The 16,212-nt window shown below is 53.6% G+C and overlaps 7 protein-coding genes across 7 annotated transcripts; 4 read left to right on the top strand and 3 right to left on the bottom strand.

Annotated features, from left to right (window-relative positions):
- Positions 1-104: 104 nt before the first annotated feature.
- On the top strand, positions 105-2,822 carry N7459_004302 (uncharacterized protein; the record flags this gene model as incomplete). The annotated part of the gene is made up of 2 exons (XM_056943486.1): positions 105-424; positions 497-2,822. The coding sequence occupies 2 exons, from the start codon at positions 105-107 to the stop codon at positions 2,820-2,822; spliced, it is 2,646 nt and encodes an 881-aa protein (XP_056800369.1).
- Positions 2,823-3,441: 619 nt separating this feature from the next.
- Positions 3,442-5,995, bottom strand: N7459_004303 (putative serine/threonine protein kinase (Prp4); the record flags this gene model as incomplete). The annotated part of the gene is made up of 3 exons (XM_056943487.1): positions 3,442-4,925; positions 4,992-5,215; positions 5,268-5,995. 3 exons carry the CDS (start codon positions 5,993-5,995, stop codon positions 3,442-3,444), a joined length of 2,436 nt encoding a protein of 811 aa, XP_056800370.1.
- A 538-nt stretch (positions 5,996-6,533) lies between these two features.
- Positions 6,534-6,869, top strand: N7459_004304 (translation machinery-associated protein 7; the record flags this gene model as incomplete). Its single annotated transcript, XM_056943488.1, has 3 exons — positions 6,534-6,555; positions 6,616-6,705; positions 6,772-6,869. The coding sequence occupies 3 exons, from the start codon at positions 6,534-6,536 to the stop codon at positions 6,867-6,869; spliced, it is 210 nt and encodes a 69-aa protein (XP_056800371.1).
- Positions 6,870-7,362: 493 nt separating this feature from the next.
- On the bottom strand, positions 7,363-8,923 carry N7459_004305 (uncharacterized protein; the record flags this gene model as incomplete). Its single annotated transcript, XM_056943489.1, has 2 exons — positions 7,363-8,706; positions 8,756-8,923. The coding sequence occupies 2 exons, from the start codon at positions 8,921-8,923 to the stop codon at positions 7,363-7,365; spliced, it is 1,512 nt and encodes a 503-aa protein (XP_056800372.1).
- Positions 8,924-9,671: 748 nt separating this feature from the next.
- Positions 9,672-10,383, top strand: N7459_004306 (cytochrome b5-like heme/steroid binding domain-containing protein; the record flags this gene model as incomplete). The annotated part of the gene is made up of 4 exons (XM_056943490.1): positions 9,672-9,684; positions 9,747-9,771; positions 9,844-10,081; positions 10,153-10,383. The coding sequence occupies 4 exons, from the start codon at positions 9,672-9,674 to the stop codon at positions 10,381-10,383; spliced, it is 507 nt and encodes a 168-aa protein (XP_056800373.1).
- Positions 10,384-10,754: 371 nt separating this feature from the next.
- On the bottom strand, positions 10,755-12,533 carry ish1 (double-strand break repair enhancer MSC1; the record flags this gene model as incomplete). The annotated part of the gene is made up of 5 exons (XM_056943491.1): positions 10,755-11,229; positions 11,280-12,059; positions 12,121-12,268; positions 12,331-12,381; positions 12,449-12,533. The coding sequence occupies 5 exons, from the start codon at positions 12,531-12,533 to the stop codon at positions 10,755-10,757; spliced, it is 1,539 nt and encodes a 512-aa protein (XP_056800374.1).
- A 2,438-nt stretch (positions 12,534-14,971) lies between these two features.
- On the top strand, positions 14,972-16,117 carry N7459_004308 (ankyrin repeat domain-containing protein; the record flags this gene model as incomplete). The annotated part of the gene is made up of 1 exon (XM_056943492.1): positions 14,972-16,117. One exon carries the CDS (start codon positions 14,972-14,974, stop codon positions 16,115-16,117), a length of 1,146 nt encoding a protein of 381 aa, XP_056800375.1.
- Positions 16,118-16,212: the final 95 nt, after the last annotated feature.

Consider the following 16,212-nt stretch of genomic DNA (forward strand, 5'->3'; position numbering starts at 1 on the left):
TATTCTTAGAAATTGCACACCACCGCGGCCTTCCGTTCCCTCTTATCATGCGGTGGTCGCGTGCTAGACTTCCTTCTCCAGATTCCTGATTCATGCGAGAAAACATGAAGGTCGTCGGCGCGGTACACTCGTACCTGAGCCGCAGGGTCTCGCAGATTTATAACTCGCCGGCGAAGACCTTAGATCTGTTTTGGGACTTCTCCCGCCGGTATTTCTACGCCGTCGCCTTCTGGTCCATCGTTAGCGCCAAGCTGCTACACCTCTACGCCCATCTGCACTCCCTTCCGCCCTCCAAATTCTTCGTCTGGGGTCCGACATTCTTCTTCCAGGATGTTGTGATTCTCCTTCTCCTTCGGACCTTCGCCCAGAAGATCCGATGGCGCCCCCTTGCCGCGGTGGTTGCGCTCTTCGTGGTCCCGTTCAGGTAGGTGCCCACGTGCCCCCTAGACGTTTGGAGGGCGCATTGGAATACTGACCGGGTTGGATCGTACGACAGTGTGCTTGTCTCGGGCATGGCCGCGGCCAACTTCTCCGTCTATCTGTTCACCGGGGCCGAAATCCACTGGCGACATGCGAAAACCTTCACCGGCGACGCCGCCGCGATGCGCACTCTCCTCTCGGGCTTGACCGGTTTCTTAATAGGCGAAGGAATTCTCTTGACAGGGTCATTATTTACCGCCCATCCGATTCATAGCTTCACGGGAGGAATCTTGCATGTGTTGGCATGGCCGTTCCGATCGTTATCGGCTCTTGTGCGACCGAGGATCGAGCCATTGGCCCGGCCGCTTCAGAACCGATTTCAGAGTCAAACTCTCCCAGACCCTCGGATCTATGAGCAAATCGCACTGGGGGATGACTTTTCAGATGACTCCAGCGATTATGGGGAGTCAGGGTACTTAATCGACCGTCCCGACAACACCAGCAACAACGACGCTCCGTCTCATCCCGTACGATCGACAGATCGAATTCTTTCCCGAGTGATGATTCTCAGCATTTTCTGTCTATTCATGCTTCTTCGCTCGCTACGACCGTGGGATCCCGTCTATCTCTTTCTTTCAGGAACCTTGCCGCTAGCCTCGGTCTTCGAAGGCGGCCACCGAGACTCCCCCGTCGATGCGACGGGAGTTCCAAGCAGCTTCGATTATTTGAACCATGCCTCGTCCCTGCAGCCCCCGCTGCACTTTGACTGGTTACCTGAGGAACTGGCTCCGGGCTTCGAGGATTTCGCCCGATATGACCCGCTGGCCCTTCACTACAACGGCGAGTTGAACCCATTGCACATTTCTAACCTTGAGCACCCGGTGCTCGACTCGGTTAAGGACGCCCTGGCAGATGGCGGCGTAAAGATCAAACACGTCATCCTGCTGAAACTCGAGAGTACGCGGGCCGATGTGTTCCCCCTCCGAAAGAACTCATTTATGTACGAACGCATCGCCGAAACGTACAAGGACAAGGAAATCCCCCAAGATGTCCAGAAGCGTATCGCGAATTTGACACGAACTGCAGAGTATCTGACCGGTTTCCCGAGCGGGTTCCAGGTCAATGATACTCGATTTGGCGGCAAGAAGGCGTATGGTGGTTTTAGCGCGAGGAACGCCTACACGACTTCTACATACACCTTAAAAAGTCTGACTGGCACTCTGTGCGGTGTGACACCACTCGTGGCCGACTTCAACCGCGAGTGGGAACATCACATTTATCAGCCATGCCTGCCGCATGTCTTGGACATGCTCAGCCAAGGCTCTGATATTACGAACAAGACTGGCGACTTCACCAAGTGGCCCTGGCACTCAATCTGGATGCAATCCGTGACCGAAGGTTATGATAACCAGGACAAGTTGACCCCCATGCTGGGGTACCACGACAAGAAGACCAAGGAGATTATAGAGAGCCCTAATGCGGAGCACCCTGTCACATCGGAGGAGATTAACTATTATGGATACGCTGACACCGAGCTCCGGGAGTATATTCGCGATGCCATCGACGACGCAGAGCGCGACCACAGGCGCCTCTTCCTCACCCACCTGACAGGCACCACACATCATCCATGGGGACTGCCAAACAACACCTACGAGCAGATTATTAGTTCAACCAAAGGACCAAACGAAGATCTGAACCACTACTTGAACGCGATTGGCTTCGTGGACGATTGGCTGGCTGAGATCCTTGATATCCTGGAGGAAAAGGGCGTGGCCAACGAGACCTTGATTGTCATGGCAGGAGACCACGGTCTGTCCCTCCCCAATGACGGCGGTATCACACCCTACGACAACCCCCACATCGGCAGCTTCCAGGTTCCCATCGTCCTGGCTCATCCGCACCTCCCACCCGTGGAGATCAGCGACCCGGCCCACAGCAGCCAGATTGTGCCCAGTATCATCGACTTACTGATCGAATCCTCATCCCTGACCCAAGATACCACACGCGTCGCAAAGGACATTTGCTCGCTGTATGAAGGTCAATCTCTGATCCGTCCACTTATACAAGAGAAAAACGGCCGAGCCGCCTGGCAATTCACCGTCATGAACACCGGGGGCTCGTGGTTAGCGGTGCGATCTGCTGCGCGCCCCGAGTTCCGGCTGGTCATCCCGCTCGTCAACGACGTCGAGTGGCGGTTCACCGACCTCAGGAAGGATCCGAACGAGCTAGCCCCCCTCTCTCGCTTCAGCCTAATCGACCTCGCAAACTCCATCGAGAAAAATAAAGACTATGGCGATGACGTCCTTGATTGGCTCTACGACGCGGCGTACGTTGCCAATTGGTGGGTCGTCGAGAACTGGCATCAATACCGGTATCATCCGGAGTACGAAAATAAGAGATGAAGCAATATCATAGCGAGCTAGGTTCCTCCACCACTCCACCTGGCGTGTCTATTTCCTACGAGCCTTTGGTCGATGTTGAGATATGCTGGAAGACCTCCGACAACCTGAATCAGGATCCTGTGGGGTTGGTCCCCAGGCTATACTCGGTGCAGCCGGGAAGGAAGGGATGGGAAGACTGCACCATTACACTCACTTCAATTGGTCGCGGAAGCCGCAGGGCTTCTAATTGGTGCGTTGGCGCAATGGATTACGGAGTTCTTCGGAGTTTCAGGGCAGAAATGTTCTTAAGCCGGAGATTTAACGGCGAACACGATGCATATGGAGGATCGGCGACTAAGGATCTGTCATTTCCAGCATATTGATTGGCATATTCGGGGATCATTCGAGTATTTCGGGCGTATTTATATGAGCTCGAGGATCTGTTAATAGCATATGAAATCAAGCAAAATCTGTCAAGACGCTGATACCACCTGGGCAGAGTGCTTTTGCTAAGATGACTACCGCATGCGTCCATTTCACGGGTTACTTGTCAACTACACAATTCTGCTTGCATCTTTACCAAGTAAGGTATCATTCAATAATATCTACCTGAGAAACAAAGACGTCCAAGTTAAATCCACTAAGCCTTTCGCAATAAGAAAGGGTGTTTCAGCGCCTCGGATGGCGTACACCTCTTCTCAGGGTTCAGGCTCAAACAACGGTCCAAGAAGTCGACAAACAAAGTCAGATCTTTGGCTTCAACGTCCGACATGCCTCGTGTACCCTTACCCATCAGCCGTGTCTTAAGATCGCGGGTGGGCTTCTTGAAGTCCATAATGCGGGTGACGGGCCGGCCGGTAATCTTGTCTTCCTCTGTGCTGTGGAAGTTGAGCATGTCGTCGAAATAAAGATGTGACATTGACCCGCGCCGAAGGAGCTTGGGCGGATATTTGCCGCGGCATTCCATGATCGAGCGGAGCATCTGGTTGTTGTTCCGGCCGGTGAAAAGAATCTTGCCAGTGTACAGCTCAAACAGAGTACATCCAATGGACCAGACATCGATTGCATAGTCGTAGGGAATACCCAGGATAATCTCGGGGGCACGATAGAATCGACTGACGAGATAAGGCGTGATCTCATTTTCGGAGGCCGGGGAAGCAGAGCCTAAATCGCAGACCTTGAGTAAATTGCGCTGCTCGTTGACGAGAAGGTTGTCTGGCTTGAGATCTGCGTGAAGGATGTTACACCGACGCATGAGGCTCAGCCCGAGGAATATCTGTTGAGCATATGCGCGAATCGCCCGGAGATTCAGCCCGACATCACGACCGAACTTCTTGAGTACCTCGCGCAAATTCATGCTCAGGTTCTCAAAGACCATGCACAAGTGACCCTTGTGCTCGAAGTAGCGCTCAAATTTGATGAGATGCTTCTTGTCGTCTGGGTCGGCTTCGTGAAGCAGTTCCAAGATGCCGATTTCTTTCATACCAGCCTTGCGCATGGTATCATTTTGACGAATGATCTTGATGGCGACCAGATTTCCAGTCTTCGAGTCCGTGGCTCGGACGACAGAGGAAAACATGCCCTTGCCAAGAATTTGCTGTACATGATAGCGGCCATTGATCAATTCACCGAGTCGTACGTTGTAGTACCCTTCGGGGTCGTCCCAGTTGTCCATCATACTGATATCCAGTTCCCTTGGCTGGGGCACGGCCGACATTGCCGACGCGTGAGCTGGCTGTTCGTCCTTGGTATCTTCGGCAAACATATCATCGTCATCCTCCGCAAACATATCATAGGGATCTTTTGCTTTCGGCGGTGGGGGTGGCTGCAGCTGCTGCTCAGTGAGGGCATCGGGAAGGAGAATATCTTGTTTTACAGTCCGGGTCTCATCATAAGTCGCAGATGACACATCGTCCTTTGTGCCCTGAGCGCCATTATGTTTCTGTCTTTCTTCCTTCATGTCGAAAGTGGGATCATAGTCTGCAGCGGAAGGCTCATCTCTCTCAGCGCCATCCACCGGTGCATTGGAGTTGACCAAATCGGCGTCTTTGCCAACTTTGAAACCAGGAAAGGCGTCTCCAGGCTGCTCATTAGGCGTCTGCGATGGCGAAGGCCGCGGGGAATCTATAGGTATGGGAAACCTCGTGTCAGCTGATGGTCGTCTAATTTGTTTCCGTCTGAAAAGCCTACCTGTCAAATCTTGCGCACTGGCCGTCTCGGTGCCGGGTGTGGATGAATCAGTCTCGCCGTCACCGACCTGTAGAGCTTTGAGGTGCAACGGAGTCGCTTGGCTGCGATACTTTGCTCGAATGGCTTCCCGACGTTTACGACGGGCCTCCAAAGCAGCTGCTTCATCAACCGGCTCAGATAGCTGCGAATCATCCATCGCGTCTGATGCGGAGGGGGTATCTGCTCTGTAATGGTCGTGAGTCGCGGTATCCTCAATACGTGGGGGGGGGAACATACTCGTCGGTCACATAGGCACGTGTGGGGAGAGCCTGCTTCACCTGCTTCTCTCGTGTTTCAGCACCTTGTTTGGAATATTGCGCGTCCATCGCAGGCTTTCCTCTATCGCTCACTTCCTGTGGACCGGACGTCCTAGGCCTTGTGGTGTCTACCGGAGGCGTTATACCACTCGCTCTCGTCTCTGGCTCGCCATACTTTTTGGGTTTCCTCACTTCGCGATACGGCGACCGGCTGCGAGTGCGGGGCCGCTTGTCCCGGCGTTGATCGTAGTCATCGGTATAGCGCAGACCCTCTCCGTAGCTCTCCTCGCGATCATAATCGTAGTAAGGCCTGGGCCGACGAGCGGCGGCCCCTCGGTCGCCGTGTCGATCGTCATGTCTCGACCCGTAACGTCGCGAAGGCTCGTGCCGGTCGTGGCGGCCCTCGTACTCATCATAGTAATCGTCGCGTCTGCGCTTGTAGCCCCTACTGTCGCGGTGCAAAGAGCGCGAGCGAGATCTGGTTCGCGAGCGCGACCTAGTCCATGATCTCCGACGGCGTGGCGATCTACTGTCTCTCAAAGACGCGGGAGATCTGGGCGCAGACGATGTACTAGCTCTGGGGGGACGGTCAACGCTGGTGCCATTAAGAGGAGGTTTTGACGCAGTTGCCTTCAACTCTGATCCTGATTCGATGATCTCACCCTCAGAAGGGGTCGAAGGAGACCTCGACCTGTGGAGCGATGCCATTGCTGCCGTCGTGTTGTCGGGAAACGAACCACCCAATCACCGCCTGGTGTTTCCCTTCTCTTCTCGAGTTTTTTCTTTTCTCAAGTCGGCCTTTGGAGGAGGCTTTGAGAAGAACGGCTCAGTTAGCGCAAGCTCCAGAGACAAAATGAATCTTCGGGGATGTTTGAAAGTCCAACCGGCTTGAGAGGCCTGCCTTCACACCAAAGCCTTATATAGCTTTGATTATCCCAAGCACATAGTTTGGCAAGTGGTCTTGAAAAGACAAGGCAAGTGCGAGACTCGATGACAAGAGTCTGCGCAGATGGGATAGGAGAAAGCAGTCTGGCAATTGCATGGTGCAGTTGCGCTCTCATCTGAGCCCGGATACGGCAGATTCTGCGCCAGTACCGATCAAGCAGGCGGTGGCTGCCCCTCCCTGTGGCGCTGATAAGCCGGCGGGGATCGATTCTTTGGGGAAATTTTCATTCGCCAAATCTACCTCCTCTGATCTTCCTTTCTCCCGATCAAAATCCCTCCTCGATCAACATAGACCTCAATCATGGGTGGCCAAAGCAGAGAAGGTGCGTGACATCTGGGAAACGCAATCTACGCCATCACATGTGCTAATGCATCTACCACAGGTGGCAAGGTCAAGCCTCTTAAGTCGGCCAAGAAGGAGAAGAAGGAGCTCGATGAGGACGAAATCGCATTTCGTGAGAAGCAGAAGGCCGGTATGTTCTTTCCATCTTCAAGTATCTGACCCGGTTCTTCTCAATAGCCATCTAATCCCACTTTAGATGCCAAGGCGAAGAAGGACATGATGGAGGCGGCCAAGGGCAAGAAAGGCCCTCTGAACACTGGCCAGCAGGGCATCAAGAAGTCGGGCAAGAAATAATCAGGATGGAATGCTTTTAGAGACGGGGAGAAGGGGTCTCGCCAGTTCGCCATCAACTTTACGATCCAAACGAACCATATCCAATAAGAGCGGAACGCATTCTACAACCCACCAATTCTTATGACTGCGGTTAATCACATACATACTTTGATGTATTTTGCATAGACTCAAGTCATTACTACATAGCCCCTAACTGCTAGCTTTCTGGGTGTCTGTTTATGCCGGAGGGTATGACTGATGTTTTTCTCCTCATGGTCAATCGTTCATATGGAACACAGAAGCCCGAGGGAAAGGAGAAAATGGTTGACCGTCATCCTGCGCATTGAAAAGAGAGGAGGCCAAACGCCCGAGGGCATGAAAGGAAGAAGATATGAGAAGAAAACAAATCCACCGGGTATCCAAATCAGACAAAAAGACGCTCAATCTCGGCAAAGGGAGAACCACAAAATGAAAGGCCCAGCAGGGCTGGATTGACGACAAGCTCATCCAACACTCAGCTAGTGACGCGCTTGACCCACAAATTACTGCCGTCACCGTTGTTCTCCTTCTCGTCCAGTCGCCTCCATGCCCGAGTTATCTTCAATCCAAGCTCATGCTCCTCCCTCTTGATTTCGGCGACTTCGTTCTCAATGCTCTGGACGGTCTTCTTCACTTCCGCCTTGGCAGCCAGATCATATGCAATGGATGTAGGCTGGATGACTCGGGTCAATTCTTGAATGACAGTTTCGAGGTTGACTCTACGCCGAGCGAGCTCATCTCGTCGGGCTTCTTGAGCTCGGATGCGACTTGCTGCATCCTGTGGAGGTTGTTCTGGTGGAGGCTGAGCTGCCATTGCGGGTTCCTGTGAAGCCTCTGACGGCGTGGGCTTTCGTACGGGCTTCTTCGACGTCGGCATGGAGAGAGGAATCGGACGTCGTCGAGCCATGATGGAAGAATGTAGGTCGTCCGTAGATTTAGACCCGAAGTTGAGGCTATCTCGCGGGCTGTCATTGGGGCTTTCGCCCGGGCTCTCGGTCCGCGTGGTCGAATCTTGAGCGCCGAGCCGGCTTAGGGGCTGTTCTTGTCGCATCATGCTGGCTATTGCCGCGTGGAACTTAGTTTCGGCGGGTTGGGTGGTTTCTGGTTGTTCGTGGCCAGGCTTCACGTAGGCATGCTCGCTGGCCGGTCTCTCTGGCAACGGCTTTGTATTTCCCGCGGTGATCGTCGTTACCACGGTTGGCACGAAGCCCAAATTGTTCACATGGGGACTCGCGTCTCTTGAGTGAGAGCGATTGCCGGAATGCTCTCCCAATTGATGCACACGTGACGACGATCGACCTCTGGGATCCTTCTGCGCAGATACTTCGTTTTTGGAGGAGCCGGTGATGCGAATGCGGGCCTGCGTAAGTCTCTTCTTGGGCTGGAGCTGCTCACGGCCCCAATTGAGGAAATTGGACGCGTGCGACCCGGGCACTTTGTGGAAGGTTGTATCTCGCGGAGCCACTTGGCCAGCTTTCGCGGCGGCATTTGTAGTCGGCTCGCCAGAGAAATCATCCCAGCGCGTCGGTTGCTCGGAGCTCCTTACGAACTGGACTGCTTTCTGCGTCCGCTGCGAGGGCTCAAACGCTGCTGCCGCTGGTGGCTCATGGGGGACGATCTCGGAATCCTGGGAGGAGTCTTTGAACTCGTGGCGGGGAGAATGCTCCGTCTCCTCAATGGGTGAGACACAGAAACTGCTATCACTATCGTACGCCCCTAGGAGGGGGGACTCGATTGGCGAAACCGCTGAGTATCTCTTCTCCGCGGGGTCATAGTTATCACCAACCGCCACGGGCGCGGCCGGCTGCGTCGGGCTTTCCTGAAGTGACGAGACTGATTGACTGCCGATGGATCAACAACTAGCTTACTGGATCGTCATGGGAAAGCACATACTTTGGCAAGGCTGGCAATTCCTTGGTGTACATATCCGCCCGCGCAGGATCCGCAGAGACCGATGGGTTCTCTGATGTTTTATCAACCGATGTGGGGTGGTCAATCGAACGTCGTCGTCGATTGAACGGTCCCTTGGACCACATCCTGGCCTGCGGGCGGCGGACAGTTCGACAAGGCTGTAGTTGCGAGTGCGGCCAGAGAAAAGAGAGGCAGACCGGGCCAGTGAGTGTCAACAAGGTGAGATGAAAAGAGATGGCGCAGCTGGGCGGATGGAGGAGGCGGAGGTGCCGGACGACTGTTTAATCAGGGAACAAAGCTCAGCGCGAGGGGCAAGTGAGGCTAGGAGGGGAGAGAGAGAGAGGAGAGAGAGACAGGTCTCGTAAACACCCGAGCGAATGGCATACAGAAGAGCACTAGGAGAGAGTGTATGGCACAGACGCCCGAGAACAACATGGCATTATCAAACGTGCCGGAGTGGGTAGGTAATTAGCGTCACATTAAAATGGGGGCGATTATCAGGTGGAGTGGAAATCTCGGAGCCTCTAGGGGACTGGACTGGGCTTTGTGGTTTCATGTTTGCGTTTGGCGCGTCGATGGGCCATGGCGGGCTATTAATAAAATGCACAAGGCGCCCATCGGAGGCTCCATCTCTAGCCCGAACGTGTCATCGATGGGGGCGGCGAGTCCCGTTTGATGGAGAGGACATAGGACTGGGGCTTGGACATGTACATATGTACTTCGACCAATTTCATGATTACACAGAAATAAGCAGTGTAGCATCACGTGGAGGGCGGGGAGACCGATGTCATCGATCTCCGCAGAATCCGGTCCTTTGCCAATCATCATTCCTTGCTCCTGCACAACATACACACCTCCATCACCCTTCCCACCATGACCGCTGCTGGTAAGTGACTCAGTCTCGATCTCCATGTCCAGGTAGTTGAACCTTGCTGACCCACCATTTAGAAGGTTCCGTACCACAAGGCGAAGTGTTGGTCTCTCTCGTGAAGCTACTTGCTTCCGCAATCATGGCCATGACGCACCATAACTAACCCCCGAGCAGGATGTCGGTCGCCTCGCCCATCAACCTCATCCTCGTCTCGCTGTTCGTCGTACTGCTGTATTGGCACTTCCGCCCTAAGCAACCCATCGTTCTTCCGCCCGGTCCGCCCCCGGTTGTCTTCCGCACCTACACACCTAAGACCCTGATCGAGTTCAATGGCGAGAACGACAAGCCCGTATTCCTGGCTGTCCGTGGCCGGGTCTTTGACGTTACTCCAGGCAGGAACTTCTATGGACCGGTACGTGGATTGAGACACTACAATCATAACCAGGTCGGAATCAAGACAGGGAGCTGATGATGCTGGATTAGGGCGGTCCCTATGAGAACTTCGCTGGCCGTGACGCATCGCGCGGCTTGGCTCACCAGAGCTTCGACGAGGAGATGCTGACCAAGGATCTGTCGGCTCCGCTAGACGACCTCAAGGACTTGGACGCCGATCAACTGGAGAACCTGCAGTCCTGGGAGGAGCGCTTCTCGGAGAAGTACCTGGTGGTTGGGAAGCTGGTTGCCGAGGGCGATCCCGAAGCACCGAAGTCGTGATTTGGAACATCAAGAGTATCTATCCATCACTCGCCGAAGATAAGATGGCGAATCCATAATGGCATTGGGAAAATTGCATAAGCGTGATGATGGTTTTTTGGGGTATGAATTTCGGATTATCACTACTTGCCGCTCAACAGTAGGCTACGCTGCAAATAGACTTATCGAGTGCTGATTCTCAAGAGAATTCAATCGAGGGACAAACTGTTATTGACAACCTAAAACCAAAGCTCCCGAGAAACTAATCCGCAGTAATCCCCAAATTCAAAATGTCATAAATCATTGTGACCAGGATTTCGTCATCGTGGAGCAGAAAGCTCGCTTTTTACCCTTCAGCTCTCCGCAACGAGTGGGAGAACAATCCGTGGGGTTTACAGCTCCCCACGCATCCTCTGAGTCTTCTCAGAAATCTTCTCGCGCACTTTCTCAGCGGCTTCTTGGCCTTGAGCACGACCGCTGGACGCTCCGATCTTCAGCTGCTCCAAGGCCCAGTACAGGGTGTCCATAACCTTGGCATAGATAGTGTCTCGAGGGTTGTTGGTGCCATAGGTAAAATACGTTGTCTGGCGCCGGGCAGTTGCGCGGAGCTCATTGATGCTTGACCCCTGGTACACAGGAATACCATACGAATCAAGGTACTTCTTAAGCTCGGAGTGCGACCATTGATCAAAGGTAGAGTCCTTTGCTGAGCCGGTGGCCAGGGTGAGAGCAGAGGTAGCGGATGCGTAGTGCTCGCCACCAGCCTTGGAGGCCTTGACGTAGGAGTCCTTCGCCTGCTTGATCAGTTCTTCGCGAGATGCATCAACCTTCCTTGCAGCCTTTGCATTCACGGCAGACAGGTAATTCCTGAGCATCTAGTCAGCCGTGGCCACAGAAGAAAGCAAGATCTAACTCACAGCAGGTGCTCCTTATCCCAGGTATCGAAGTTGTACTCGTTCCATCCACCAGCAGCCCGGTGGGCGTTGGCGCGAACCTTGGCAACAAGCTCATCACGCTTGCTGTACTGGGGCACGGGAACACCGCGAGCATCCAGGAAGGCCTTGAGACGGGAATCCGACCACATCTTAATGGCAGCATTAAACTCATCCTCGGCCTTCAGCTTCGCATCATCTGTCGCGCGGGCATACTCGTTCCCAGCTCGGGTTGTGGCTGCGCCAATCGCTTCCGAGGCGGCGGCAGACACACTGGCAGCTTGGCCAAGCAGGTAGGCACGGTGCTTGCGAGCCAGAGCGATCAACTCGTTGCGCTTCGAGCCCTGAGGCACTTTCACATTATGTTCATCGAGGAACTCCTTCAGCTTAGAATCTGACCAGGCGTTGAACACTTCGTCACTCAAGGAGGCCTGAGCAGCTTCCGCGGAGGCCACTGCCGAGGCAGCGATACCCTTCGCTTGCAGGCTAGCCAGTCGAGAGTTGCGGCGGACCAACGCGATCAGCCTGTCACGGTCAGTGGGTTGGGGAGCAGGCCAGCCGCGCTCATCAAGCCATTCCTTGAGATCGGACTCGGACCACTGCTCGTACAGCCAGTTGCCGGGGTACGACGCGGTCTCACCGGCCTTCTTCGCAATGGACTCATAGTTCTCGCGGGCAGCCTTGATCAGGGTATCGCGCTTGCGGGGCTGGGGTGCCGGAATGCCATGGCGATCGAGGAATGCCTTGAGCTGCGACTCCGACCAACTAGCGACAAGGTCCGCGTTAACTTTGTAAACATACGAGGGTTCCGGCAACCCTGACTTACGTGTCAAAAACCCATTCCTTGGCTTGATGCAGCTCGTCTGAGACCTGATCCGAAGCTTGGCCCAGGGGCTTTTGCACCTTGTTGTCCCAGTTGGATTTGACCAGATTCTCGAGATCCCTGCGGTCGGCCGGCGTAGGATAGGGAATGTCTGATGAGAAGCAGTTAGTATTCTCGTCTCGCAGACATGAGCTATGAAAACTGAAGCTATACCGTGGTCAGAGAGCCATCGCTCCAATTCAGTTTCGTGCCACTTGTTGTAAACTGCAAGGCGACGAGGTTAGCATGACGAGGACTCGCACCACGACGCGGAGAGAAATTGCCAACAGACCAGCTTTGCTCCACCAGCTCGAAGCTCCCACTGCTTCAGTGGTGGCAAGTAGGAAGACCAGGCCAGTGGCCAGGTGGAACTTCATCCTGGCGGATGGTTGTAGATAATGAGAGGGCTTTGGGGAAGCTGCAGAAATGCGGAGTCAGTATCCGTGTTGGTTGACCAGCTCAGATGCAACAGCGGAAAGAAGAGAACATACTGCTAGTAGTTAAGAGATGGGAAATCAAGGAGTTGGGGGGCGCACTGAAGTTGTTAAAAACGAGAGCTCAGATCGCACGCGTTCAAGTGCAGACAGGGAAAAGCAACAAGCAGCGATGATCACGGAGTGACGTAGTTGGGGAATTTGCCTGGTTCTATGAGTGCATGATTCATCAAAGGGCCCATTCTTCCACAAAGGAGATTGGCGTCATCTGAAGATCGCTCCCATTCTATTCGGCAGTTTTGCAAGGCCATCAGGGGCTTGATCGGAGTGTCTTTCCATTTTTTTTTTGTTAGTTTGCAATGTGAAGTCGCCCTCGCCGAGTCTTTCGGTGGTTTTTGGCCTTTTCAGCTCTTCTGCACGGGCGGCTCCACCAGGTGCCACAACGGCAGACTACATAAATACATGCAGAGGACTAGCGCACTAGCAGTATTGGCTGACAGCACTGAGCTGCTTTATATAGTTGATGGAATCCTTACAAGCTCCAAGACTTCTTTCCATACTCTCTTGTTCTTTTGGAGCAGATCACTGCCACTGAAGAGTGCGGATGTCGCATGAGACTGCGGGATTGTATAGTCTGCGTTGGACCAATCAGCGTCCGGATGCAGCATGCATTGCACCACTTTTCTCAAATAATGATGGGTCTATTTTTCCCAAATGGCATGCCACCTACATCTAATGTAGGATTGTTCACGAGTCATTTCAATAAAGCTGCTGCCGCGATAGCTTCCGAGCAATGCACCATGGTTTCAAGCAATAGTGATATCAGAGACTGGACGCCCTGGAGATTCCATGAGCAAAAAACCGCTTCTACTCTGTCTTTTCTCGGTTGAATCCATCATTTGATTATTGTTTGGTGTGCCCACCGCCACTAGATAGCCTCCACGATGGCTCTTCAATCAACAGCGGCACAATCCCACTATAGACCAAGGCCCCTAACACCATTGCTACCTTCCTGCCATCAGACCGTAGAAAAACCACAGGAGAAAAGAACTGGAATGGCAGAAGCTACTTTGCAAGTATGCGGTGACTGCACTTTTGTACCAGCTAGTCCATGTACCAAACATCAAACTACAGACTCCCGTACCGGTCATTGTTCTGGTGGCTCCCGATCTACCAGAGACAGGTGCCAGCGGATATGAGACGACAGGGCAACTGTTGTGAAAGTCAAGCTTATGTCTCATAGGCTGCAAACCAATGATGTCCATAAGAGTGACATGTCGGTCTGGCTGCACACGTTTGATCCTGATGTCATGCCCTATCAGAATGCTCTTTTGCTGAATGCCGACATGGTCTTGACTCGCTCTATCAATAAAATATTCCAAGACAACAGCACCGAGCTCATTCTGAGAAATGGGGTCCTGATGATCAGGACCCCGGTCCCATTCCGATAGATTTTATATGGCTGCATCTGCGGAATTTCCTGACAGAGCCGACAACAAGGCACCGGTCTCATTTAGTACCAATCTTTCAGTCCCTCAATCCTGCTTATCGGGTATTATGAGAGACTCTTGGAGAATCCCGACCTCTTCGGAATAGGGTTCACTCGCCATGAAGCCGAGACGGACCAATATCTTGGCGGCCTCTGCGTGAATCGTGGTATATCAAGCACTCTGCTGGAAGGGATAGAACTGATGTGTTGGCCCTGTTGCATGCGCTGGGATAGGGCCGCGAGGCACCAGACTCGAGAGTTGCCGCCGCCCGACGCTGGGAAATGAAGGGATATTGAATTGGGAGGGAAGGAGTGGCCGAGTGTCGTTTGTAATGATGCTCAAGGAGCTTGGGACTAAACACGTCCCACGACTTCCAATAGTCTCTGACTTCCTGATTCGTCGGCAGCCCAACCCCAAAAGGACGTTCCCTCTCTTCATGCTTCATGCGGCTCTTCTTCACTCACCTTCTTCCAACGCCATTCCCTCGACCTTCTGTGCCAGAACTGCAGCCCTCAGTCTGCCAAAAAAGACTCTTCTGCAGAATAACTGACGCTCAAGCCTGACGAGAAGCCCTCTTCATTCTTTAGTCTCAATCGTGAGTGATTCTTCCTTGCCCTCCTTTCCGCTGCACATCTTCCGCTCTGGCGGCTCCTGGGCTGGTCTGATACTGTCGCTGCTGCCTGTCCGTCAACAACACCATTCAACCATTCTTATCACCTCTCCCGCATCTTGTGCACGTCTTGGAGAGCTCATCTTGAATTGCACGAGTGATCCTTGAGTTAATGTATGCAATATAAGAAGCCCGAAGAGCCCTGTCAACTGACGTGTCTTTGCATCAGATCAAACCCCGAGCACAAGTTCTTTCTGTCGGCTGCAAGTCTCACTGTCAGCATGTCTTTGCTTACCTTGCCGAACGAGCTGCTGCTCGACATCATGGACATGCTCGGCGATGATGAGAGTAGCATCAACAACCTTGCACAGACGAATAGCCATCTGTTTTTTCTTTTAAATGACAGGCTTTACTCTCATAATGCTGCCTGTCATGAGAGCTCGGCGCTCCTCTGGGGTGTCCATCGGGACAATGCGCAGACTGTGCTGAGGTCGATCAGGAGAGGGGCCAATCTCAATACTCAGAGCAAAGATAGACAGACCCCATTGGTCTTGGCGGCGTTGGCAAACCGGGGGCACTTCATATCATTTTTGGTCGACAAAGGGGCCAACCCCAACATAGCAGACATGTGGGGGAACACTGTCTTGTCTCTCACAGTCAAGAAAGGGGACTTGGGCTGTGTCCAGTTTCTGCTTGACCATGGTGCGGCCCCTAATTTTGTGCTGCACAATGGAGAGGGTCCGCTGCATACACCCGGTATCTCCGAGCAGATGGCGCGACTGCTGTTGGTGAAAGGTGCCGACCCCAACCAGGCTGATGAACTTGATATCACACCCTTGCAGCTGGCCACCATGCGTGGCAGCGTGGAAATTGCCCAACTGCTGCTTGAATTTCATGCCCATCCGTCACCACAGGACAGCAAGGGCTTGACACCGCTGTTCTATGCCATCACTCGCCGGCATGTGGCCATAGCCAGGCTGCTGCTCGAGGCTGGAGCCGACCCCGATACCCGCAACCATCGTGGAGAGACTGCACTGATTCACGCAGCCAGTATGGGGCTTGATAAAGAAACCAGCTTGTTGCTGTCTCACGCTGCCGATGTCAATGCGGCCTGCCGGTGGAATGAGACCGCCCTGCACCGAGCAGCAGAGCGAGGAGACATTGAGGTTGCTTTGCATCTGTTGAAAGCTGGGGCCAGTGTCGACATGGTCGATGCCGGCATGGAAACTGCGTTCAGAAGAGCGGTATCTATGAGTAAGGGCCACATGGCACGCCTTCTTTTGACGTGGGATACAGATGTCAAGTACCGCCGGTATTTTGCCAGGCGTCCCTTCCATCGGTGGGGTGAGGCCCGTCCAGCGGAACTGCTGATGGCAAGGGGTGTGAACCCCCAGCGAGTGGTCACTCAGTTCAGCCATCTGGACTGAACGTGAAGTGCGAGGGGAAGTGAGCGAGATCAGCGAGGAAACATGCGTTGCGACTGGGTCTATGGCCCAGGAAGAAGTTCGTTGGTCTGTTCTCA

Source organism: Penicillium hispanicum (assembly GCF_028827665.1).
Source record: "Penicillium hispanicum strain IBT 35686 chromosome Unknown utg000004l_segment0_segment0, whole genome shotgun sequence".
NCBI lineage: Eukaryota > Fungi > Ascomycota > Eurotiomycetes > Eurotiales > Aspergillaceae > Penicillium > Penicillium hispanicum.